General features: G+C 40.2%; 1 protein-coding gene across 2 annotated transcripts in view; it reads right to left on the bottom strand.

The window, feature by feature from the left end:
- ARL15 (ARF like GTPase 15) overlaps positions 1–27,379 on the bottom strand; it is a 188,639-nt gene that overhangs the window by 159,485 nt on the left and 1,775 nt on the right. The window contains exon 2 of one of the 2 annotated variants that reach the window (XM_083466264.1): positions 12,600–12,692. The exons of the other annotated variant lie outside the window; for it this stretch is intronic. Coding sequence (XP_083322390.1) covers positions 12,600–12,692 — 93 coding nt within the window. The remainder of the gene's footprint in view (positions 1–12,599; positions 12,693–27,379) is intronic. 2 annotated transcript variants of the gene reach the window in all.

Raw genomic sequence — 27,379 nt, 5'->3', positions numbered from 1 at the left:
TGTCTTGTACGCCTCCTTCTGGCAACTCCTGCAGCCTAGCTGGTGCCACATCATTGAGGTCTTGTCATCTAGGCAGCCCAGGACCTCTGTACATACTACCCAGGCTTGCATCCCAGAAAGGTCACTTTGGTGCTGCTAATGCAACAAAAACAATTCAGGAGACAGCAGTTATGAGTTACTAGACTTTTCAGTCACAACAGGTGCTGTGATTATCCAGTGGTTTCACTTCACCCCTGGTGGATGGACGCCAACACAATATTTGTAGAATGTTCTTTGGAGTCAGGCCACTGAACCTGATCTAGGCATCTGGGTTTTCTCTGAGAGCAATTCTGAGACAACAACACTGAGACAAAAAAAATCTGCTTCCAGTAGTTAAATGCCTAACAAAGTGTATAAATTCAAATCACTTGATGAAAGTATTTGAAAGTATTTATTTATACATCAAGCTTGCCTCCTATACACATTTTCGACATATTGTGAAAAAAGAAAACAGATTAAGCAACTGTATGTCAAGCTAAGAATGCTGCTAGTCAAGTTCAACTTCCTCTCATCTATGACACTGGATGCATATGATACATTCATAATGTCTGTGTTGTAAGCAGATTTCATTTGCAGTAGATGTTCCTTAGGACACCTCCCTAATGGCCAATTCACATAATCAGGGTTTAAAAAAGAAGAAACTAGGTCAATGTGGAATGACTTTCAGTTATATCTTAAGCTGAATCTTCATTCCTTGTCCAAAATATGGCATGTATGCACAATACACACACGGCAGAATGAGGTGATATAAATATTTTTCCAGGACATTGTGATTTGCAATCTAAATCACTGCTGAAACATTAATAAAATGGGCAATATACCAACAAGTTATGTGTTCTTCACAACTGATTGCATTAATGAAATCAGAATCCATGCCCACTTTGAATTGTTGCACATACATGTTAGGCACATTTAAACCTATTTATTTCAATGGTTTTAAATATGTTTAACCATGCTGGATAGTGGCAAGCATCTTTTCCCCCTGTTAGTAACAGAAACACCATTTCCTCAATTTCCCACCTTCATCTATCTGTCCTCATTGATGCTTCAGAAATGTATGAATATGTTATTACCATATTTAATGTCTGCAATATTTTATTTATGAATAACATGTTCATTCTACCCTTCCCCCAAGAATGCTCTGGATAGTACACCTTGTTCTCCCCTTTGCCTTATCCACCCACCCTGATTTTGTCTTCACAACAATCCTGTCAAGGTTGCTCAGGCTGAGATATACTTATGGTCACAGTCACGGTCACAGTGAGGACAAGGGCTGAAGATGGATTTGAACTAGTCCAACATTCTAACATAATATAATAATTCCAGCATCCATTCTCAGGCTAAGTAGCAACTCTAAATTAAAACACAGCTGGAACTGAGTCTACAGACCTTCCATTGTTTAGCCTAGCTTTGTATTGTTCCTTTCCAGGAACACTACTTTGCAGTCTAAATATTCTCATTTGCATTGCTGCTTATCTGAGTTATATTGCTTCAGTTGATATCAATTAAGTAAAATCAGAGTACTTTAGCCAACGTTTGTTCCATTAGTCAAAATTCTGTGGCAAAGATAATGGGTTGTATTCATATTTCTCCCTCTGTCAATGAAGGGCACTTTCCATGTGTAAATAAAACTCCAAGCTAGCAGAGCCTCTCAGTCTGCTTACTGGACTCACTAGTGGGAAGGAAGAGGAAGCAATTTTCAGCAATCCCCCACTTCCCTCTGCTGTATTCTGCTGTACTCTGTACCACCTACCACACTTTCCCAGATGATCCAACAATCCTCCAGAGCAGATTTGGGCGGGGGGGGGGTATGGAACTATTCCTGCAGGAGCATCCAGTTAGTGGAGTACCATTGATTAGGACACATTGGCTATATCATGATACCAAGTTGAAATTGTCGGCATCCCAGTTGTGACACCTCACTCACTAGAACTCATCATTTGGGCAATTATTTCTCCTAGCTTCTCAGTGTCAGTGTCAGGGGGAAGGACAAAAGGAATCCTTGAAAACTAGTTGATAAAAGGACTACTGTAACATTTTAAATTTTTGTTGCATTATGTAAAGTCTTTTAATTCATGGTGTGTTCTGAAAGCAACAAGCAGAATACAGCCCTAGGCAAAACAAGAACAGCAGACAACTGTGGCATCTAGGTGAGTTATGGGTGTTAACGAGGCACAGTGCATTCAATTATAGGCAAGAAACTAGGAAGTATGGTTTGTTCCTCTACTCTCAAGGTAACAGGAGCTTTTAATTGTGGGACAATATTTTGTAAGTTGCTACTTTCTACTGTAGCAGAAGCAAAGGCCACATTGAGAAAATTATCTCATTAATTTAATACTCTGAAGAGTCATGTCTGGATATTAATTTAGTTTAATAGCTCAACTAGAGCCCCTCTCATTCAGGAATTTTCTTTTCTCTTTATGGAAAATGTGTGCATGCATGCAGCAGTTCTCAATTTGTGTGCATGTGATGTCTTCCTTCCTATATTACAGTAAGCCCCTGAGGGCATTACGGTACATGTTTGTGCATGCAAAGCTCACTTCCAAACATGCACTAGAGTTGCTGGACTGTGACCTCAGCATCTTAGTGTATTTTTCCTTTTTTCTATGAAAAGGTATTTTTACTTTGGATTTACTCACATTTGGACTAGAACAACCTACTAACTGAAACAAAAGTTATAAAATCAATAATATATCATATAAGATTTTAACCATGGCCAATAATAAATTTAAATAAATATATATCATGGTATAAATGTCATTAACCATAACCATTTTTTACCTGTCATATACAAATTAGATTTCTGATTTATTCTCCAGAAAAAGCATAATACACTTTAGTTAAGGAAGGAATGAGATCAGGCAAAGAACATTAAGAGTGGAAGATTTTCAGTGTTGGAAACGTATTAAAGCCAAGAGGGTGAAGTGAACTTAAATGGAACCTTGGGGAACACCAACAAAAAGTAGAAAATAGAAACATAGAACCATTAACAGAAACTTAAACAATTGGTGAAAAAGAGCATGATCCATTAAAAGCAGAAGAGAGATCTCAAGAAGAGAAAAACAGGGGGAGAAAGAGACTTAGCACAGAGTAGATAAATTGGGAACTGGGCAAGAGCAATTCTGAATGAATGAACAGATCAAAAATCAGACTGATGCAAATTAATGAGAAAACAGTGGCAAATTTAGGAGTCAAGAGAGCAAGCTTGCCTCAGGAATGGCATATATTAGGCCTACCCCAATCTGCTCTTCCACTACAAACTGTGAGTGACAAAGTGTCGCTATTCTAGAGTGGTGAAATGGAAGGATCCCAAGTGATATTCTGAGAAAGGGAGAGAGAAAAGGGTTACCCATGAGCACTAAAGAGTGGGGAAATCTTTTGTTGTAAGAAAGTGGTATATAAATCTAAATTTATCTTAAAAAACCCAAAAAAACATAATGGATTCAATCCAGACTAGTGAACTCCAATACATATCCACTGAGAAGTATGCGTCATTTAGAAATAGGATTATCTTCCAGGTAAGCATGCATAAGACCTACTTCATTCCCATTAAAATCTATGAAAACTATGATACAGTCGTACCTTGGCTCCTGAACGCCTTGGAAGTCAAACATTCCGACTCCTGAACAATAAAAAACCGGAAGTGAGTGTTCCAGTTTTTGAACGCTCTTTTGAAAACCGAATGTCCAACGGGGCTTCCACAGCTTCCGATTGGCTGCAGGAACTTCCTACAGCCAATCAGAAGCTGCGCTTTGGAAGTCGGACGTTTCAGAAGTCAGCTTCCGAGGTACAACTGTACTCTTGACTTGTTTAAGTTCCATACTTGCTGCAGAAATGAAAATTGCTGAATATGATTGCATACTAAGGGCAGATCTACACCATACAAAGCACCAGACTTTCCCCCAAAAGTCTTGGGAACTCAAGTTTCCTCCTTGCAGCTGCAATTCACATCACCCTTTAACAAAGTACAGTTCCCAGGATTCTTTGGGAGAAGTCATATGGTTTGAAGTGTGTAGCATGTGTTTAAATATATGGTATGGATCTGCCCTAGGTGTGACTAACTTTTTCAGGATCCAACCCAATGAAGTTTATTTTATGCATTTGTTTTACTTATACTTTATCTATCTTTAAAAAAATCTCACACACTCTTAGGCTGCATGAACAGAAACATACATTGCAGATCAGCAGTAACAGTTGCCCTCAGTTCTGTGCTGGTCAGGCAAAATCTAAAGTACTGTGTCCAGTTCTAAGCACCGCATTTTAAGAAGACTGTCGAATTAGCTTAAGAGTAGCAACATTGTGTCCTCTACTGTAGGGGTAGGGAACCTGTGTTCCTACAGATGTTGCTGACCTGTAACACCTATCAGCCCTGATCATCAGCCATGCTGGTTGGGGCTGATGGAATCTAACATCTGACCGGAGGCCACAAGCTAACTGCAACCTACTAGGAATTTTAAAGCCTGTGGGCAAAGCTAATCAGTTTTCCATGCCTACCGGCAGGTCAGCAACAACTAAATGTTGTCTTTGCAAAGCTATTGTGATTTCACAATACCATTCTCATATTAGGCAAAATTAATTCTGTGCTTGTCAGACCCTGTCCCCCTTTTAGGAATGAATTGCAAGAATGAAATTGTATCTGTAGGCTTGCCGCAATATTATTGACTAGCAGCTGCAGCAACTCACACAAAAATGGCAAGATATTGCTAGCCTCGTTCTCCACAGCAGTCTTTTAAAGATAAATTGCCCAAAGTCACAATTCTACAGCCTAATTACACCATACTGAAATCTTATTACAGGAAAATGTGTCTCCTTGTGCGTAACTCAAAATACAAAACAAATTTAATAGATACAGCTAAGTGCAGTGTGCCATGGCACCCTGGGGTGTCTTGAATGATGGTCAGGGGTGCCACAGGCAACACTGGCCTCTGTCCCTCTTCCCTTCCCTCCCTCCCTTCTCTGATGCCCTCTCGTGCCTCTGCCTCCCAAAGGCTTGCATAGCTATTTGTTGCAGTAGCCCTGGCTACAAGCTCCCCAGGTAAATTGTGCGTCTGGAGCCGGCCAGCAGATGCTGGGTGCCTGGAGCTGATGTGGCATCAAAGTAAGCAAGCAAGCAAGCAAGCGGGAGAGGGAGCCCAGCCAGTTAGTCTGCCAGCCCTTGCTGATGGGAATGGACAGACAAGTCCCAGGCCCATGTGGGGCAGTGTAACTAAGGGGTATCTCTCTTTGGGGCAGGGGAGCAATGCTGTTCAGAGATCAGCAACAGCCGCAGCAGCTGCCCAGAGGACTCCCAAGAAGAGCAGAGGAGGCTGAGGGAACACTCCACAAGGGAGGGTGTTTGAAAAAAGGTGAGAGGCTGCCAGCTCTGCAGGAAAGGGGAGACATAACTGGGCACCTGAATCCTACAGGGGTGCTGCAGAAAGAATGTATTCGGTCAATGGAGCCATGGACTTGAAAAGGTTGAAAGCTAAAGTATTCCTGTGGTATTTTTTCCAAACCACAAGGTGTCAGTATAATACATTTTCCTGGGGATGTGTTTAGAATTTACAGATAAAATTTTTGGTAACTGTACAGGTCCCACAGTATCAAAATTCCAAATTGGGATTACATTCTATAAAGGCCAACTAACATTAAAACGAAGAGTGAACTTTCAAATAATACACAATTGTTCTCCAGACTGAATGTTCAATAAACTTCTATTTCTGAGGGTGCCATTCAACTTGTATTGTCTATGCTTACAGTTCTGTTTTGATTTTTTAAGGAGTAAGGCTGCAGAGCAATGTAATGCTATAAAATTTAACAACACAGACTCATTATCTATTACCTTTTGCAGGCCATGCCTCTTCTGTATGCCACAGATCCTTTCTTATAAAGGTATTTTATATATCCTAACATGCCCTTTAGAACTTGTACTACATTTCAAGTACATTACTGCATCTGCAAGTTTTCAATATACTGGAATCCAGGAATCTTGGTAGTGCTGTTCTAAGTTGACGGGTAACATCAGTAAGACATGCATATTGCTATCTTAAGAATGTCTGAGCACTGCAACATATTGCTGCACACCATCCCAATCTCAGAGTGGTGCAAGATTCCAGGGTTCCAGGCGCTTACACTGGGTTTGGATTCCTCAGAATAAGGCACAGCAGAGACTGTGGTGTCTTTATGATATATGGTTTAGTTACACAGCATTAAAACGCCAAAAGTGCCTTGCTTCTCCCATAGCCACAGCCTTGGATTCCAACAGAAATCAGATATAGCTGCGTCTCCCAGCTGTCCAGCCTCCAGCTAACATAGCGCAAATCTTAACACTGGCTTTTGTCTTTCTAAGTACCAGACAATTGAGGGAGAGGGCCCACCAACTTGCTCTCTGGCACAGAGCCACTTCCTTTGTTACCTCAATGACCCATACTTAGGTCATTACTTCACCAGGAAGCTATGCTGGCTATTCCAGGAACTGAATCTGTGCTGGATCATCAGCAGTAACATCTAGACAATGGGAGCGTTTCAGCCCTGTTCTCGAGTTTGTTCAAAACCCAAAACAGCTTTATCTTGTTTTCCTTTCTTTGAATTTGTGTCATTTAGATTTTTAAACCTTTTTGTAAAAGCAGCACTAGAATTTTCACAGTTGAGTCTTCAACCCCTTATTATTGTGCTTTGCCTTCTTCAAGTTTGACTTTGTTTAATACTTGCCATTTACCGTATTTTTCGCCCTATAACTCCCGCGGGCTCCCCAGGCTTGCGGATATCTGCCCGAAGCCCCAGGCTTCGGGATATCTGCTCAGCGCGCCCCAGGCTTCGGGATATAGGCTGTTGTCCGCAAGCCTTGGGAGCCCGGCAGGAACCCAACAGGTGCGCACCGACCCCTCTCGTTCTCCAGGCTTCAGCAAAAGCCTGCATTCGCCCCATAGGATGCACACACATTTCCCCTTCATTTTTGGAGGGGAAAAAGTGTGTCCTATAGGGCGAAAAATACGGTAGGTTTTCAAACCTTTTTTGTAAATTCAGTATTAGAAACTGTACTTTTGAGTCTTTAATCCTTTATTACTGCGCTTTGCTTTACCTAGGTTGAGCTAGGATTATAATACATCAGAATTTTGGGGGTTCTACCCTTGTTTTAATTTTGGTCATTTTAAGTTTATGATTTTTCTATTTCCCTCTGAGGAAACTGAATAGTTCAGTGAAACAAGGTTTGTAGCCGGCATCCCGTTAAGGCTTTGTTCTATCTTAGGTTTTTCTATTTTTTTCCCTTAAGCTTTTTGATTTTTATTATTTAGTTGATTTCCACAAGATAATATTTCTAATCGATTACTTCTCGTTTCAGGGATTTTCACGGTATTTCATTTGTTTTGTGCAATTTCTCAGTTCCGTGACTGTCTTTTTTCTATTGGTTTCTTATACTAATGCAGCAGAACGGTGGCTGTATTTAGCTGAGGAGCCAAACTGTAATCTGCATTGCCTATTTTTTTTGAGTAAAGGAACAAAATACATTCCTTTTAAGAATGACATCACTAGATGAGAATTGTTAGTATTATTTATTTATTTACTTATTTATATACTGCTTACATACCAAGAGATACACAAGTACAGAGGTCATTTGATGTCAATCTGTTTTAGTGTATCTATCTCAAATTTCCTGCAGTCCCCAGTTCTAGCCCTACTACAGTTCTCATTTAAGCCTTAAATCCTTTTTTTTATTTTCAAAATGTGATGTATTTACAATCCATTGGCACAAAAGAACAGTAAACAATCAAAGGCAGCAAATATTGGTCAGAGAAGATGTTTCTAACAGTCTGATTCTGTTATTCAGTTTCATAGGGTAAGTTCCACTTACTGTTTTTTTCCGTGTTTAAGATGCTCCCATGTATAAGACAACCCCTATTTTTTAGAACCCAAAATTTAAAAAATCAATATTTTTAATATCAAACAGAACAACTTTGAGCTTTTTTTGCAGAGGTCACCCAAAGTTAGGGTTACAATACTTCAAGAGCCTGAGCCCGAATCTGAGCCCAGACTGCCTGCCCAAACCCCTGTGCATTCACCATCCGTGTATAAGACCCTAATTTTTTTACTAATATTTTTTAGCAAAAAAACTTCATCTTATACACAGGAAAATATGGTAAATGTCTCTCGTCTAATGCTACACTAGAAGTGGGGAACCTTCTTGCACTTATGGACCAGACTTTCTCAGAGAGAAGTGACTGGGGTCGTGTATCAGTGATGGTGGAGTCAAAGCATAAACATCGAACTATACATTCATTGATCTATTCACACATACACATATACAAGCTTCACTTGCTAATACAATTGTGAAGGGGGCAGAATGCAGCCTTCAGTGAGGAGGAAGGAATGTGGCCTAGGGAGAGTGCCATAGGCTGGATTGGCGGGCTAGATTTGGCCCATGAAGCAAATATTTACCATCTCTGTTGTATATCATAAGTGTGTGTCATAATACCAGTTGTCAGGCCAAAAATACACTTTCTTGGAAAATGCATAAAGAGATAACTTACAACACTTCTAGTGTGCTGGTATTTCCCCCTAGTCTCTGCATGGCACAGCCATACAAGGGCCATTTCATCCCACTCATAAGGCCAGACAAGTAGCATTTTGGCTCATGGGACCTTGAGGCAGCTGGTACAAACAGCACCAGTTATGTCTACTATAGCTATTTTGGGGCAGCGGATCATTGAGTCCGTCTGTTCTACTCTCCAAATAAATTGTGCTTCTGTTGTAACCACATTTTTCTTTACATCCCAAACCTTAATGCAATTCAGTTACAATCTTCAGCACACATGATTTCCCAAATTGCATGAAAATCAGGAGTTTTCACTTTTAAGCAAACATTATTAGAATTGGAGTGGTATTTAGAAATATATGTCCTATTTATTCCTGCAGCACTCACCACCCTGACTTAGGTGCCACATTATTAAGGAGGATAACTGTTAACTGACCTTCCCTGATACCTTTGGCAACTTCCTAATACAAGAAATCAACTGAAACTGAAAGTAAACTCTGGCATGTGCTTGATCACTTGTGCTATGGATACATGTTTCAAGAAAGTATAAGTAAATAATTCACTTATATATCAGCGAACATTTGAAAATCTCAGTTAAGGAAATGTGTAGCAGTCAGACTTCGGAACTCTCTCCCCAGAGAGATAAACTTTGCCCTATATAGACTTAAAACCTTTATGTTTAGAAAGCTCCTTGGCCTTTAAGGGCTTCTATTGACCACCACACCTACATTGCTCTTTTTGAGGTGGCGCTTTTTAGTAGGGTTTTATTGATATTTCATTGCTGCTGTCTCAGTTTAAAATTCTTAATTCTTAATTTTAAACTGCCTTGAAAATCCCTTTGCAATATCTTAGATCTGAGCTCTCGGTTCAGCTTTATATTAGGGCCAGTTTAGCCATTTAAACTGCAATCCATAAAACATAAAGGGTCCTGCAAGGTCAGACCATAGCTTTATCAAGTCCAGCACTTACTTCCCACAGCAAGCAAGCAAGGTGATGCTTCATGGTAGTCCACAAATGGGGCATGAAGACAATAGCTTCTCCTCCTATTGCTGTCCAGCAACTGGGATTCTGAGACATAGAAGTGCCATATAACCACCACATAACATTATGACCAATAGCAACTGATGGACTTATCAATCATGAATACATAAATCTTCTTTTAATGCTAGATAAGAAGGCTGCAGACTCATGTGCTTAAAACTCAGGTATGCTGGGTTATGTGTTGTGGGATAGGATGAGAACTTAACAGGAGAAGGAATGAGTGGATGGGTGAGGGAAAATGAACCCTGACCAGCCACAACTTATTTCCCCATAGCCCACTATCTTTGATGTTTTTCTCTCCAAGGGCTCACTTCCAGTCCTGAAGCCTGTGAGGGAGGAGAAGGAGTTCAGGCAATGGACTACAAGGAGGTAAGCTATGGAAGGGATAAGGTTCTAGTGCACTCATTTTGCTCCTTAATTTGGACCCCACCTGTTCTTACACCTTGAGTATCAGAGATCCTAGATTCAGCAACTGTCATGTATGGCTTGGCATTTCTGGTTGCGACAGGAATTCAGCTAAATGGAAGTGGCCTCTCTACTGAATGATCTCTGCTCCAGCCATAACAATTTAACCCATGACTCGCTGCCATTATGAACATCTCCATATCAATTACTCCACAATCCTGGCAGCTACCGATGAGCACAAGTAAACTCATGTGGAGTTTATTCACCATAGGAAGAGTGGCCTAGTGCTTAATATCCAAAAAATCAAAGTGCTGAACCAAGAAGCACAAAAGAACCCCTCTGCACCACAAATCCAACTTAATGGCGTAACATTTTAAAGTTTTGATCACTTTTCCTACCTAGGCAGTTATCTTTCCAGCATCACCTGAGCTTTCTCCCAAATGAAATGCAGAGTGTTTGCCATTATTCATATATTTAAGGATTCATGTTTCTGAGAATGGTGGTTGAGAGACTAGCTATGAACTAGAACCCAGCTTAAAACTTTTCCATATCTTACTAGGTGGCCTTAAGCTTCTGTATTTTTCTCTGTCTCTCACAACACACAGCATAGGGCTATAATAGTACTGTAGTACGGCATTTATGCAAGGATTACTGAAATGTATGCAAAGCACATAAAATGTTTTAAGTACAAAGTATTGTTACTATGTATATAACTTATTTTGAAACTTACATCACATCATCCTTTAGGGCACATAAACTCATGATCAGACTCTGAAATCTGCAATACTTTGCATGACTAGCTTGTAGAAATATGTCTCACACAAAACAGATTTGGCATCTGGATACTTTTCCTTCCAGATTCAGTGCTTTACTGTGGCCTGCACAGACCTGCCCGTTAATAATTTCCAGAGTGCTATCTGCTCTCAAGGATTTCTGAGCAGCAAGACGGTATGCTACTTGAGTTCATTAGAGCAATCACTGTCATATTCAAGCTAAAATAATTTGGACAAAACATTCAAAATGCCATTAAGCCCTATAATGGGACAGCCTGTGGGACATACTAGATGGTGCTGATGTTGACAGTTTTTCTTTAAAACATTTGAAATAGCAAGCTGACTGCCAAAAGTAGAGAGAGTTATTTTTACAGTTTTCTATGAGCATGCAGCATGCTCTATTTGTTATCAGATGTTAAGTACCAGTTCTGTCCTGTACTTCAAAGGTGTCTCTGCCTCAACAACAAATATAAGAAGTGAAAAAAGCAGCCAAGTAGCGCTGCAGATTGCCTATGTCACTGGAAGGGGCTGTCACATTTTCAGCTGGCTGGAGTAAAAAAAAATCTGTGTTTTCCTCACACCAAAATACCTATAACCCTGTCACCAAACCCAAAGGGTTGTATCCAAGTGAGTTTTATTCAGAAATCAGTCATATCCATTTATTCAATAGGTCCACTCTGAATATGACTAATATTGGATACACTTCCAAGTATTTATATATATTATTGTCCCTTGGGATGAACTCCAAAATCCTCTTAGAAGGGAGTAAGCCCCATTGAACACACTGGGACTTAACCTTTGAAAAATAAGCACATGGTTGAAGTGTAAGAGTGCATTAGAAACATTTAAGTTGAAAATGAATACGTATTTTAAGTTCAAAAGCTTTTATCTACTTACAATTAACATATTCCTTAAATTATTACCTCTTCCCCCCAAGTGATATTGAAAAAAAATCTACCCTTAGGGGAAAATCTTTGGTGGGCAACCCTGAGTCAGTTGAGAGGAGTTGGAGCAGTACCACTTTTGGAAGGTGGTTGCAACCGCTGGTGTTTAAAACCCAGAACTTTTTGTATTCTAAAACAAGCTATTCTTTAAATGAATATATTACAAATGTAGAAGTCTGGTTTTATTTTGTTTTTAAGTACTAGGTGGGGCAAATCAATATTGTTGGTGGGATGGTTTCTGCGTATGGACTGAGTCCAGCCAACCTGTGGCCTGCAAACCTTGAAAATCTTGGTTTTCATGATTGCAATTCACATGATTTATTGCTTAATCAAATGGCCGCGACAATAAGTAAAATAGGATTTAATACATTGCTGATATGACTCAGAAATCATATCATGCATTTCAGTGTATCTGTAGAATCAAACCAGTCTCCCAGTTTGTTTATAAAGGCACCTCTCAGTTTTTGTGAAGCTACGGTTAACTGAGCTAATGTAAGTAATAATGTTAACACACATTTTCAAAAGGGACTTCTTTTTATAAGATTGTGACATTTGATAGCCCAGGTAACTGACGTGACAAAAATCTTCGCCAGGGTAATTTAACAAATAATGGTTAACAGAAAATATTTTCCATTTCTTTATAAGAATGTAAAAATTCCTTTGGTTCACCAGGCCTTTTAAGTTCAAACTATCTATGTACTGAGAGCAAAGGAGCTGGAGTAAAGCCTCTATGCAATTAACACACTGTTATCTCCTGAACACAGCTTTATAAATTGCATGGTTCTTTAATGTGAGGATAGCAAGGATACAATCTAGCAAGCATGTTTTTTTCGTTTGGGTTTTTATTTTATTCTCTCCCCCCCCCCCCCCATGTAGTAGAAATACCTGGCAAAATCTCAGAAGCCAGGAAGAAGGCTCTGGAAGACTGGCAAAGGACAAGAGCAGGATTTCAGGTCCTTTCAGATCTCCATCATCATCCTAATGACCATAAGAAGCAAAATAAATTATCTTTGTATTTCTAGTCTTGCATTTAGTGATGAAAACCTATCCACCCCCAAATTATTGGAATCTTGGCTTCCCCTGTAGTGCTTGAGACCCAGGTAGCCTCAGTGGATCTACAGATTCTTCTCTTCACCTCCTAGGGCTAAAAGAACTCACCAATTTCCCTGCTGATACCAATGGACTGATGGGTTATAACAATTTATAAATAGAATGTTAAAACAGTTAAACTGAATTACAGTCAAGAAAGTAGTATGGATCTTAAAATATATATCTCAGCTGCCAAAGGCCAGGGTCAAGCATACGATGAAAACTATATAACAAAGGTGCCAAGCGCACCTCTGTGCGGAGGAAATTCTACAACTTAGGGGCTGCCATAGAGAACGTCCTCTCCTAGGCTGCCCCCAGATTTCGGAGGGTGGTGGAATTACTAAGAGAGCCTCCACTGCCAATTCTAACACATGAGAAATTCTGCAGGGAAGGAAACAATCTTTCAGATATTTGGGTCCTATTTTATTTAGGATTATAACACAATCCTCCGTGCGCCAGTAGCAGTTTAGTCATGCTGGCCACATGACCTGGAAAGCTGTCTGTGGATAAACGCCGGCTCCCTCAGCCTGAAAAGCAAGATGAGTGCCACACCCCATAGTAACCTTTGATAGGACTTAACCATCCAGAGGTCCTTTAGCTTTTTATCTATAACACTAATTGGGCCCAGAAGCAAAGAGCAACGGGTATATCTTTTTTTAAAAAACAGGGGTTATGCAAGTTTAAATGGAAACTCAATAACCTGACTGCTGAATTTTGGACCAGTTGAAGTTTCCAAGTCATCTTCAAGGGCAGCCCCATGTAAAGCATGTTATAATACTCCAGTCTGAAAGTTACAAGATAATAAATTACAGTGACCAGGAAACCTCTATCCAAAAGAGGGTGTAGCTAGCAAATCAGATGGAGCTGGAAAGAGGCACTCCACATCATCAAGGTCACTTGAGCCTCCAGTGGCAATGTTATACATCCATTCAATAAACAGATTCAAGCTTTGTACTTGAAGAAAACATCCAGAGAAATCAACTTATTGCTCATGATGCAACAGCATAAACAACTTGCATTCACTGTAACAGTATAGTTTTAAAAGAAATAAGAATAAATAGGGGGGGCATATACCACAATATACTGATGTACCCTGAATCATAACAAAAAAGAGAAAGTGTAGAATAATGCCATACAAATGCCAACTAATGAAAACGACAGCCTTCAAAGCAGCTCAAGCGCAAGTCCTATAAATAGTGGTCAATTGTCAGCTTGTCAAAAGATGCAGCATGCCTCTGGATTTGAGTCACACCCAGTGAAGCAATAAGCTCTGCCAGAGCTAAAAATAATACACTATCTCAACTGATAAACTAGTCTGTAAGTGAGTGTTCAACTGGAAAGGGTACACTACTCTGTTCAAGACTGTTCTGTTCCAGTTGAACAAAACAAAGCAGCGGCTTTATCAACATTGTTTCAGCAATGGAAGGAGTAGTTATACGGCATTGGGTGGAAACTCCAATACGTTATCAGGAGCATTTTGCTGATCAAGATTTGGATGCGTGCAAACTAAACCACTCTCTGTATGCCTTGCCAGGCCCAGCCTCAGCCACTCAGACAAAGAATATACATACAGTCAAGAGTACTGCTGAAAAAGAGCAGAACCATACAGATGAAGAAAAGCCTAAATTTCAAGTCTTACTAGATGTTGTGCAGTTCCGTCCTGAAGATGTTATCATTCAAACCTTTGAAGGCTGGCTCCTGATCAAAGCTCAGCATGGACCCAGGATGGATGAACATGGCTTTATAGCCAGAAGCTTTACTAGACAATACAAATTGCCAGACAGAGTTGAAACAAAAGATCTGAATGCTCTTTTCTGTCATGATGGCATTTTGGTTATTGAAACTAAGACCCTGAGCAAGAAATGAATTATAGACTTTTTGTTACTGGTGAGACAATATTGTTCCTACTATAGCTTAAGCAATTATGTACTGTGGTGCTCTGCATGCAGAACTGCATTTACAATGAAGATAAAGACAAGCCTTTGCATATTTTACCCAGTTTGATTGTTTGATGTGAAAGACAGTATTTGCTCCCAACAGCTGCTGATGTACGGACATTCATAACAAGGCTATCTGACAGAACAGCATGAAGGCTTGAAAAGATGTACAAGATGGATGCAAAAGAATGTGTAAAGGGAAGGTTTTACTAAAGAAGAGCAGAAACAGGAAGCTGCATTTGGAATCTTAAGGCACTTGTATTCAAGAGGCAAAAGATTTAAGCCTAGAGCATACTTTTTATTGAAATAGGATTTTCATGCTGGAAACTGCTGGATTATTAGCACTGTGGCCATGATCCGAAGAAGTAATTTGTGTATAAGTAAACCAACCAGACAGGTGGACCTCTCTTTAAAGTTTGCCCTATAGCAACTATAACAACTCCTACTCCTGAAGAGGTAAATCAATTTCTAAACTGAACAATAACTTCTCAGTCCCAGATATATTAATATACTGTATTGAACAATTGATCTTCAAAGTGTTTTTTCTCCAGCAAAGATTTGTTATATATGCTGTTCTAAATACTTCAACATTCTGCTTTTGGGAGAACAGCAGCTGTGTAAGTAAGTCTGCTCCTTTCAAGTGTAGTTAAAATAAGTATGACTGCTGAGCTATGAATAGTAAAGGAATTCAAAGGAGAAAGAGCCAAGCTAAATACAGGCTCTCATTACGGGCACCTGTCATTTGGAAACATTAAAAGATAAAATATTGTTGCAATTTATCTAGATGCTTTTTAATTTTATTAAATTACCTGGACTAAGACTGTTGATGCAAAAGAATGCCAAATCAGCTCTTGCCATCAGCTACATGCACTGTTGCAGGACTTAATTGGGGGGATGGGAAGGAGAAAGGAGTGCCTAAACCAGCCCCCAAGACTACATCCCCATATCTATGAGGTGATCAGTATTGTCACTGATTTGGAAGCATGCTTGGAATGAACCACAGTTGCAAACTGATTGCTGCCTTGAAATTCTATTCTGTCTCCAGCTCAGCAGCCTTTTACACTCCCAGCAGGATGATGCATATATAAACACCTCTTTCTTTGTGTATCATTAGCTGGATCAGGTTAATTTTAAGTTTAAGATCTGCAAATTGCTCAAAATTTATGAAGGCAAACATGCATCTGGAACCATACAAAATGGGGAAAGCAACTGAGTAACTTAAGAGTAACAACAACAAGAAACAGTAGAGAATACTATAGTGCTTCCAAGCAGGGACTTGATCTGCAGGTTAATCTTAACAGGTTGTTGAGAGATCACAAATGGGTAGTTGGGAGCAAACTTTTTTTAAAAAAAAAATAAATTATTTTCTTCAGAAAGGAAAAATCTGGATTAAATCAGAGTTGGCATTTTTGATCCCTCTTTGTTTCTCTTTATGTATTTCCATAAGTCATTACAGTTTGGGGTGACCAATATTAAATGATAATCTCAAAACATTTTATGAAATATCTGCAACTGGATTTCCAAGGGTTGATATATTACAGCAGGAATGTCCAACCAGTAGGTCACAATCTACCAGTAGATCCCCGGCTGATCCTGGTAGATCGTGGGATCCTTGTCGTGTACATAAAGTTACGGGGGGGGGGAGCTAAAAAACCCTGTGCAATCCACGTCAAAAGGCAAGTAGATAAATAGGCACCCTCCCTTCAGATGTGAAGGAAATAAGCAGCTATCCTATCTTTAAAAGACATCTGAAGGCTTCAGGGAAGTTTTTAATATTTAATGCTGTACTGTTTTAAACACTTGATTGGGAGCCGCCCAGAGTGGCTGGGGAAACTCAGTCAGATGGGCGGGCTATAAATTATTATTATTATTATTATTATTATTATTATTATTATTATTATTATTATTATTACCGCTCCAGCGGGAAGGTAAACGGCATTTCCATGCGCTGCTCTGGTTCGCCAGAAGCGGCTTAGTCATGCTGGTCACATGACCCGGAAGTTGTATGCCAGCTCCCTCGGCCAATAAAGCAAGATGAGTGCCACAACCGAGAGTCGGCTATGACTGGACCTAATGGTCAGGAGTCCCTTTACCTTTTTTTTAATCCAAAAAAAGCTCAACAACTCTGGGCAATCCACTCACCCCACGCACACTCCTCCTCCCTCCAATGACAATGGGTAGATCACTGTCAGTTTTTTAATACTGGGAGTAGATCACAGTCTCTTGAGAGTTGGATGTGCCTGTATTACAGAATAAGTGCTACATGTGACACTTTCTAATCTGATGAGACACAGTTATGAGAGGTCTGCAAAAAGCACCACTATTGCTCTTAAGTAGTACTGTGAGATTTTATGAGTTCCATATCACTGCATGACATACATAGTTTAAGGCACAGTCTGACACAGTGATAGTCTTTTGAAAGTATCTGTTTGCTTTCTTCAAGTGCCTGGGCCCATGGATGCCATTGTATACATTGCAAAGCAGATGTCATCAAGCCATATTAAACTTCCTAAGCAGCTTATATTTATAAGCAATCACAAAAACTGTTCCTGACAGTATATTTTTTCTGCATGTTATACTAAGCAATTTGAAAATATTTTCTTTTAAAGTTCTTAAGGCCAATGAACAATAATGCTCCCCATCCAAAAGTATCATCCTTCAAACCTTATCCACAGCAAGATTAGATAGCCAAAACCACCCAGTGAGCAAAATGTTTACAAGGCACTTCTATTTTAAGTTCAGCATGAAGTAGATCACATGAGGTTTCCCTTCAAATTAAAAGACATAACATTGTGTACTTAACCTAATTAAAGTTTCACATTTTATTCACAACTATTGAGAGCCTTGCCTCCTGTCATCTGTTACCCCCATCTCCCTTTTCCCCAAGGGATGGCCTTATTTGGCTTGGAGAAAGTGGGGGCAGAGTGGCAAAGAGAACCTGACACCAAAATCTACATTGGTAGAATAAAAACCTGAAGGTGGATAACTTAGAAGAAGATGTTTTTCGTTTTGTTTCTCCATCTTCCACTAACTTAACTATCTATTCATAGAAATCAAACAAAATTATTTGCATACAAGACTTAAGTATTTGAATCAATGAGTTTAGCACTTTGAACTGAAAGATACTTCACAACAGATTTTTGAGTAAATCAAGCCTTTTCACAGTTCTGATTCTTGGAACTGAAGCTCGTGTTATCTGCAAAATTCACATATTAATCTGATTAGCATGGGAAAGGAAGTGACTTTAAATGTATTTCATCAGACATTTTGGCTTGTAATTCTTAGATAATGAAAGTAAATCAGCTGACATATTTCACAGCTATACAATCATTATTTTAAAAAAGCTTTAAACAGTACCTCATTCACATTTAAGAAAGATCAGCTGCTCACAGTTCCCCAGAGAAATTGATTGATGCAACTTAAATCTTAGAATGTGGTAAGAATTTGCTTAATAGCAATCGTACAAATGAAGCAATTTAGCAACAGAGGTAGCAAAATTTTAATATGTACAATGTGTTACCTCCCTTATAGTACCATTCCCTTCTGACATGTGCTAGTATGTTCTCGCACTGTGTTTTATCAGGAAAAAAAATATGAAAGGAATACTAGTGGGAAGAACAGATGTATCAACATAGGTTTGTTTACAACAAAACTATAGATTAGTGGTGGACTCCCCCCCCCCCACAACACACACAATTACTGCTAGCTTTAATGTAATCACATATAACGCTTCATTGTGAGCAGAAATGCACTTAATAACATATTGTTGTGAATTGGGGGGCAGATTCCCCTAGAAGTCCTGGGTACCAGATTCCTCCTCCCTTAATTTCTAGACTTAGTAAATGTAGAAGATTACTAAATACTTGAAGTCTTCACCCAGGTGTGAGACAACTTAGCAGTGTAAAAATTCAGACTGAATCAGTTTCCTGGCCTGGAACTGCCTGGGGAGAAAAACCATCATGTAGTACAAGGAAAGTAATGGGCAATTGACACAGTTACCCTGTGCGAGCGTGAGCCCCTCCTCCCATGAGGGGATGATGAGTAGAGGCAAAGGGCATATTTAGGATTTCAGTGTTTGATTATGTAACCTGGGAGGGAGAGTTCCATGTGGGCAGTGGGTGGTAGTGTAGGCTGAAGGAAAACTGGCCTTTAAAAAAGGAGTTTTGGAAAGGGGGGCAGACAGAACTCCATGTGGGGCTGGCTGGGAGAGGCTGTACACACAGACTGGGGAGCATGGCAGTCTTCTGCTCTGGGCCCAAGCTTGCTGAAACTATGAGGGCAACAACAAGATAGATGTACTCCATCCTTCAACTCAGGTGTAAATACGTGTAAATGAACCATATTTCTTCACCAGCCTGACCCATCTCTGCCTCTTGACCTTCCTCCTTCCTTGCTTCAGTTTCTGCCTCTGATTCTGGACTTCTCTCTGCCACAGACTTTCCCAGGTCTATAAATGCTGTTACCTCTTCGCTTTCTGACACCTCGTCTACCCAGTCTTCTACCACTTCTCCCTATGATCACTCATCATTGTCCCACCATCACTGTCCTGGGAGAGACGCGGTGGCTTGGGCAAGTGCAGGCTCCGCGCTGCCCAAACGGTCCACCCGTTGCCTTCCTCCCCCCAGCTGTAGGGCGGCTGAGTGGGGGGAGGAGGCAGACTCCGGAGGCCCCGCGGTGCACCCTGCCCCTATGGGTAGCTCATGCTGCCCCAGGCGCCCAAGCGGCTTCCTCCACCACTGCCAAGCTCTGAGCCTTCTTCGCTTGTTGGTTCCCCAGCTGGTTTCTCCCATCATTCCTCTGCATCTAACCAGTCCATGACAAAGTTCTTTTTCACTTAGATTTCTAAGCTAGAAAGTTAACTGTATTACTACTTTCAGTGCTTTTTTTTTTTTTTTTTAGAAAAAGAGATGCTGGAACTCATCATGAACGTCTCTCTTGTTCACTTATAATGGCAATGGCACCCACCTGAGAGGTGCCAGAAGTGAGTTCCAGCTGAAAATAAGCCCTGACTACTTTCATATTCAGTCAAATAAATTACCCTCTTTCTTACATCACATTAGAATCTGTATTTCATCTGGATAACTGGACAACTTACCAGTTGATACTGGACAACTGTCTTAGAAGAACTGTACGATGAGAAATGCTGATGTACTTCCACTTTTTTAAACCCTCCTCATCTCAAAACCACACATGGTATCAACTCTCAACAGAAATTACTTATCCAAGTTCAAAATATCTGCAGAACCGGTAACTCTGGTTTCCAGGGAAATGTTCTGTTGTTACTCTTTCAAAATTCTAAAGCATGTGGTTAGAGCAAAGCAAATCACCTCTCATAAAATACAGTGAAAACTATACTTTGAGTTATTATTTATAATGAACTCAGGAATGATCTGTGTGTGTGTCAGCACTAAGTCTGCAAAATAGTATTTTGCTTTTCACTGGTAAACTGCCTTTTCATATTACAGTACTCAAGGTGGCTTACAATCCGTAAAAATGTATTTTATTGAATAGTTTCATAACTTCATTTCTGACACCTCAAAGATGAGTCTGGCTCAGAAGGGTTTTCAGGGCCAAATAGCACCTGATGCAAATTGCAGCTTTCCCTCCTCCCATTGCTTTGGGGCAATGATTTTCAAAGGGACCACAACAAGGAGGAAAGTGTTGACCCTCTCCCTGTAATCCTGAGCCTGTCTGCCCCTACCCTGCCCTGCAGCTGCTGTTTGCATTTTTTAAAAGGTTCAAGAAACTTAGAGATGCATTTCCATTGGCATCAATGGGAGCTTCCTTGTCCCTCAACCTCCATTTGACCACCCAAGATACTACATTGTCCACGAAGAAACACTGTTTGTAAGTAGTAATATTAGGATAGGTAGAATTGAAATGTTTGTTTATTTTCATACACCCAGTGCCAGCCCACCCATGAGGTGGGGTGAAGCAGCTGCCTCGGGCAGCAGAAACCCCCAAGGCAGCCCCCTTGTAGGTCCCCAGCTGGGGGTGCCCACAGCTGCTGGCAGCAGCACTGATTTCAGACAAGATCTCATGAGAGCTCACCAGAACCTGCTAGCATCATCACCACTTCATGCCACCACTGCACAACCTAGGTAAGGGATGCTTCAGCAGTGTGGGGGGGGGGAGCGCAGGGCCTCATGTGGTGAAATGGGAACATGCCGTCCCATACATCCATTCCCTTTTGCCTTCTTAACCCTTTTAATAAAATCTCTTAAAATTGGCTGTTGGAGTTGTTTGCACCAGTCTCAAAGCGATACTTCCTCACATGCCTAGACTATTAGACTTCATGTTACATGTGTGTATCAGTGGGATTTCACCATGGAAAGCAAGTTGCCCTGCTTCTGCAGGGACAGACAGGAGTGGGCTGGTGCTACTCCTCTTCCCTGGCATACAAATTGGTGTTCATCACTACATCTTGTAAGAGGGCATTTCATAGTTTAAATATGTGCCGTGTGAAGAAATGCTTCCTTTTGTCTGAATCTTCCAACATTTAAATTTATTGGATGTCCCCTGTTCTAGTATTATTAGAGGGAGAAAAGTCTATTGATCCACATTCTCCACACCATCAGTAATTTTATAAACCTCTATCATGTTCCATTTTAGTCACCATTTTTCTAAACTCAAGACCTCCAAATATTGTAATCTTTTCTTATGGGGAAGTTGTTCCCATCACATGATCATTTTGGCTGACCTTTTCAAGACTTGCAATATCCTTTATGAGGTGTGGTGGCTAGACATGTGAAGAAGGCTCAGGGAAAGAAACTGAAAAATTGGGGGAAATTTCTCGGTTTTTCTGTTCTTTTTTCCTGCTCCTTCACATCTCCACTTGCAACCAGAATTGAATACAGTATTCAAAGTATGGTTGCACCACAGATCTGTATAATGGTATTATAATTCTGGCAGCTTAATTTTCAATCCATTTCTTGATTATCCCTAACATAGAATTTATTGCTTTTATAGCTGCTGCACACTGCATTGACATTTTCCTCTGGCTATCCACTACAACTGCAAGATCAAGTGCCAGCAGAAGCAAAAAGAAATAGCAGTAGTGCGGAGGAGCATGTGAGGTTTTGAGTTCCCTGCCTCTATATCCAATACATGCAGTATCACCAGGATAGAGCCATTTCTTTACACAAAGAATAAATTTCACAAGAACTGAAAGTTAAAAGTTACAAGGATAGCTATAGCTATTTCTCAAAATCAAGACTTTCATGTTCAGCTGAACCCCAAAATCCAAGTTCTATTCAAATGTATATAAGATAAAAAATTACTGGTGATCAAATATATTTCAGCATTTATTTTCACTGATTGCTGAAAGACCATGTATTACGGTGCAGTATATACCGGTATTTTCTCTGCTTTTAGCCTGGTAGCTTGATTTTCTAAAACGTTTGGTGCCCCCTAGTGGCATTACGTACATTAGTTTCTAAAGTTCTGTATGAAATACTGATACAATTAGAGCTAAATAAAATAATTTAAAACAAAGAAAGGCAATTCATAATATACTGAAAGTATACTTTGTTTCTCCTGGAAGTTTAAATCATGCTCTTTTTAAGTAGCACTACTTCCTTTGAATTCATCTAGTCCAGGGATGAGGAGCTGTTTCATACTTGTTTGATGCCAAATCCCACAGAGAACACAGCAAGGATGGGGGTGAGCAGCAAGGCTAAGCACCCAAACCACAGATAGCTCAGAGTAAGCAATTCATTCCAACAAGGGTTGGAAGTAGCCTGAGGCCTTTGTATCCAGACTACTTCCTCCAGACTCCACCACCCTGTAGAGAACTCCGGAGCCTTAAGGGCCAATCCTCTTGCATGAAGACGGGCACTCTCCCTGTGTATCAGAGCCTTTCTTCTGGTGCACTCCCTAAACTGCTGGAGTGGTGATATATGGTGGGAGACGTCTGGCTTTTCAGGGGAAGGTGGCTGTGCAGGGCTGGGCTCTAGCCCTATAGATCCAGTGATCTGGGAGGTTTTTCTGGGGTCTGTTTTCCAACAGCCTCAGATGCAATGGTCTCATTATCTTCAGCAGTCAGCTCTGGCTCTGACCCTGATATGGTTCCCCATCTGGTGCCCCTGCAGCCCCCAAGTCTATGTCCAGATCACTGATAAGAGTCAGGCAGGAACTCCAGCTCCAGAAAAATGGACACTGGTTAGTAATTAAGGCAGTTGCACAAGAGTCATGGTTTCCCCAACTGATCTTGTCCAACACACACACACAATCCATCTATCACAGTAGCCTATCACAGAATATTAACCAACAACAACATACTACCCTATCACAAAACTGAAATATTATAGATGAATTATTTGATTCCATTAATTCAGAGGTATAGCAGATTGGTGGTAGCTATCCTGCGACTTGGGAGCCACACACAACTTTTGGGTTGTTCATTTCTCTTCAAGTTCCAAGCGGGTAAATAAAGTGATGTTTCAAGCCAACAATTTATCCTTGTTTTTCCTACACCCCCAGCAACATGCTAGATGTGAAGTGGAGAAAACATGGGGAAAGGGAACAGTAGTAACAAAGACTGTAGCACACAAGTGTAGCTAGTGGCTACAAACCAAGGGCCATCCTGTAAGAGAAAGAATGAATCGGTAGTGTCTTGGCTCATGAGCTTTATTATTACTGTATTTTTGCTGTCAAGGAGGGGAAGAGATGCTTATTGGATTTTCTGCCTCAGGTTCCCAAATAACTAGCCTGACTTGGATGCTCTGTTCCTTAATTTGGTGGGAGGCGTAGCATTTGCTACTTTGCTTCAGGCAGTAAAATGTATTTGGCCAGTCCTGAGGAAGAGGAGCTTTAACTCTTTGCCCATGTCGTGGTCCTGTGTAGCATTATAAACAGGTTTCTTTCTGGGGGAGGGGAGCTCCAATTTTTTGTTAAAGCACAAACGATGAGTTAAAATCCCCCTTCCTTATAGTCCCATGCTAGTTTATCACCAGCTGCTGCCCCCAAGTTATTTATTATCTACACAAGAACAAAAAATGTGAATAACTAAAGTTTAGTTCCACCCTGAGCAATGAACATACAAATCTGAATTTACCCTGAGTCTGGCTACCAAAACTATTTCATCTGCTCACAAAGGCCTTGACACCTCGTTGGGAACATCCATTAAAAACATTTCTTTTGTGTTCTCTATAAATGAAATAGGTTTAAATATCTCACTGCTAATTGCAAATTAATATTTTATGGTATCATCTTGTTAACAGTCCTGCTATTTTGGAAGCTCAGGGGTGAATGGCAGAACACTACCACCCAGACAGAAGAGGGAGTTATCAGCAGACTTGCTGGAATCCATGATTTGCAGAAATGCACAAAACTTTAGGGGAGAGGGAAAACAAAAAAAATCCCAGTCTCGAATGAGCATGTTCAATGGAATGGTGGGTGGGGGGCAGAAAAACAACTGGGAAGGGAAATGGAGTAGAACAGCCTACAAAAAAGCATGGTTAATTGAACAGAAGTACTCCATGGTGCAACTTTTTGTTGCAGGTCCCACTTGTACCTTTTATGTTGTTGTTGCACTGACCTTTGCCTTCCCTCACCTATTGCACCTACCTTTTATCACCTCTTACTCATTACATGGTGTTTTAAAATGAACTCTGCAGAGGATGGACAATGTCCTTTGCTCCACAAATCACCTAGCAAGATGTTAAGTATTTATCAGAACTACATTCCACTGATTTCAATGCCATAGTTCTAAGTATGAAGGCTGAGAGTTGCAGCTTAAAGATTTTTATTTTAAACAGAAGGAATATATTGTGTTGATTTTAACACTTTGAACTTTCTGTGTGGTGTACTGTACTGGAGACCTTCCATAGAAACACTTTGTATGTATTCCATAATTTTAAAGCTCTCCCTGCACCAAATATCTTGCTGAGACTCACACAACTTTCAGAGCACTGCTGAACACAGAACAAAATTCCCAAAATTAACAAGTGCTCCCCTGTTCAGCCCGGTACTTGCTTATCTGTTTCCAGGCAGCCCATTAATTATTTTTCCCCTGGAGCAAAAAACTCATGAGAGTGCTCTGACAACAACAGCAAATACACATGATAAGGTCATATAAAACACATGACCAGTCAAGTTTATATCACTGGTGTTACTGAGGTTTTCCAATATAAAATATATATAAAAAAATAAAATAGGTTGCTTTTTAACATATCAGTGAAGCCTATTTATATTATGGACAGAGTGCAAACTCAAAGCCCATTTTCAGTATCCTTCCAACCCAATCCTTCCAATCCACAGTTATTTCTGCAGCTTTACCCTCTAACATTTTTCTAAGGTGGTCAATATTTACATTTGTGGGGGGAAAAACCAGAGTATAACTATGTATCTACACGCAGGCAGGTCTATTGCATACAGAGTTCTATTCTGAAATTGTTATGTTGTACCGTTACACAGTACAACACAGTATTAATGAAGTAGGGTGGCATACAACGTCCCCTCCATTTCATCCTCACAACAATCGTCTGCGGTGGATTAGGATGAGAGGTGGTAGCTAGCTCATGTAACTCAACATGATTTGTGGCTGATATGGGATTTGAACCCAGTCTAAACCCATCACTAACCTCTTCACTGCACTGACTCTACGTGTGTACATCCAGACTAAATCAGGAGAGTTGCCACCACATTGGCACCCTTGGAACCGTACAAGTGCACAGAATCAGAAAGCACTCTCCCACCGCAGAGTCTTAGACTTGATAGTAAAACCAAGCTGTTGCTTCTGCCTTACTGCCAGTAATCATCCTCAAATACAGACATATTCTCCTGTGCTCCACAACCAATTATAATTTCTATAATTTCTACTACTGTTTTTCGTTATGTATACATTCTGTCCCCTTTTTTATCCTGGTTATGCATATATTCTGATCCCCACCTTTAAGTCAAGGACTGAAGTTGGACATACTGCATTGCCATATGGAAACAGTGACCAATGTTATAAAGGTAAAGGTACCCCTGCCCGTACGGGCCAGTCGTGTCCGACTCTAGGGTTGCGTGCTCATCTCGCTCTAGAGGCTGTGAGCCGGCGCTGTCTGAAGACACTTCCGGGTCACGTGGCCAGCGTGACGAAGCTACAGCTGGCGAGCCAGCACCAGCGCAGCACACAGAAACCAATGTTATACTTACTACACAAATGGAAGAGTATATGAGACCAGAGTTTTGAGGATGAACAAAATAAAAATTCCAAAATACAATACAAATTAAATGTCTTATACTAATAACAGTGTCAAAATTATTTTTGCATTACAAAAAGAAATTGTAAACAAATACAAAAATCTCTATATAAGAAATATGTACCGGTAACTCTGCGGTATAAGATAATCAACAGATAAAGTACAGCGAGACTAATTGGAAGTCATTTTTAATTTATTGTTTTACAATTTTTACAATCATTCACATCATTGGGAGTACAAAGGATGTTAGTTATAAGAATTGTGTTGTTTCATATATTGCTTCTGTCTGTTTGTCAATTTATAGTTTGTATATTTGATTGTATGTTGGTTTGTTTGCTTTCCTGGCATAAATGTATCTATTTTAAAACAATAAAGATATACACATTTCAACATTCAAAAAAACAAATACAGTCATACCTCGGGTTACAGACGCTTCAGGTTGTGTTTCTTCAGGTTGCAGACTGCCGAAACCCAGAAGTACCTGAACAGGTTACTTCTGGGTTTTGGAAGTCGCACATGCACAGAAGCACCAAATCGCAACCCGCGCGTGTGAAGACACAACGCTGCGGGTTGCGGACGCTGCGGGTTGCGAACCTGCATCCCGCACAGATCACGTTCACAACCCAAGCGTCCACTGTACAAAAATCTTAACCTGCGGGCTTTATTCAGACAAAGTATCTATAAAATGAAATTAAAGAATGCAATCCAGTAGATTTACTAAAATAGAATGAATCAAGACATCCTTTAGAACATCTGAACACCACAAGCCACTAGGGAACTGAAACTGAACTTTTTCTAGTTCCTTTTTCTTTTATTTTGTAAATAGAGGTAACAGTACAGCCCAGAGAGTAGTTTGAAAACAGCTGACACTTATAAGATGTCCTGACCTCCTGTGGAGGAAGAACAGAGTGATACAAACCAAATAAATACATATAGGTGGCATATTGTATGCCACCAAGGTCAGTGTCATGATGGCATGCTCCCAACCATGTTTCAGATTTAATGGTACAGCACTGAACTAGAGATGCAAAAAGTTCTCATATTCAAACCCCACATCCCTAGTTTAAAAACATTAAAGTTCTGTATGTATTGCTTTTCTCATCATTGTAATGTTGCAGTGTTCAGTAAAAAAGTATCTCTTGATAGCAGCATTCCATGCAACTAATAATGGCGCATGAATCCTAATCCTTGCTGAGTCAGACAAGCCCAATAATCAGCTACTGAAACTGTCAGTTAAAGGCAACATAGTGTTATACAATGCAAAACACCAGCAATTCACATTCCCAACCCTTGAAAATTCAAGGACTGAAGCAGGGTACAATGTACTGCCATATGGAAATTTTAAGGAACCCGAGCATCATATAATACAGTATAATGCAGATAATACAGACCCCACAATTTTCCTATAAAGCAAATCCCCCACCCCTGAAAAAAATGTGCCGTGCAATGA

This window comes from Podarcis liolepis (assembly GCF_965112155.1).
Source record: "Podarcis liolepis genome assembly, chromosome: 11".
NCBI lineage: Eukaryota > Metazoa > Chordata > Lepidosauria > Squamata > Lacertidae > Podarcis > Podarcis liolepis.
The sequence above is the reverse complement of the archived record's forward strand: the minus strand, read 5'-3'. Positions and strand labels throughout refer to the sequence as shown.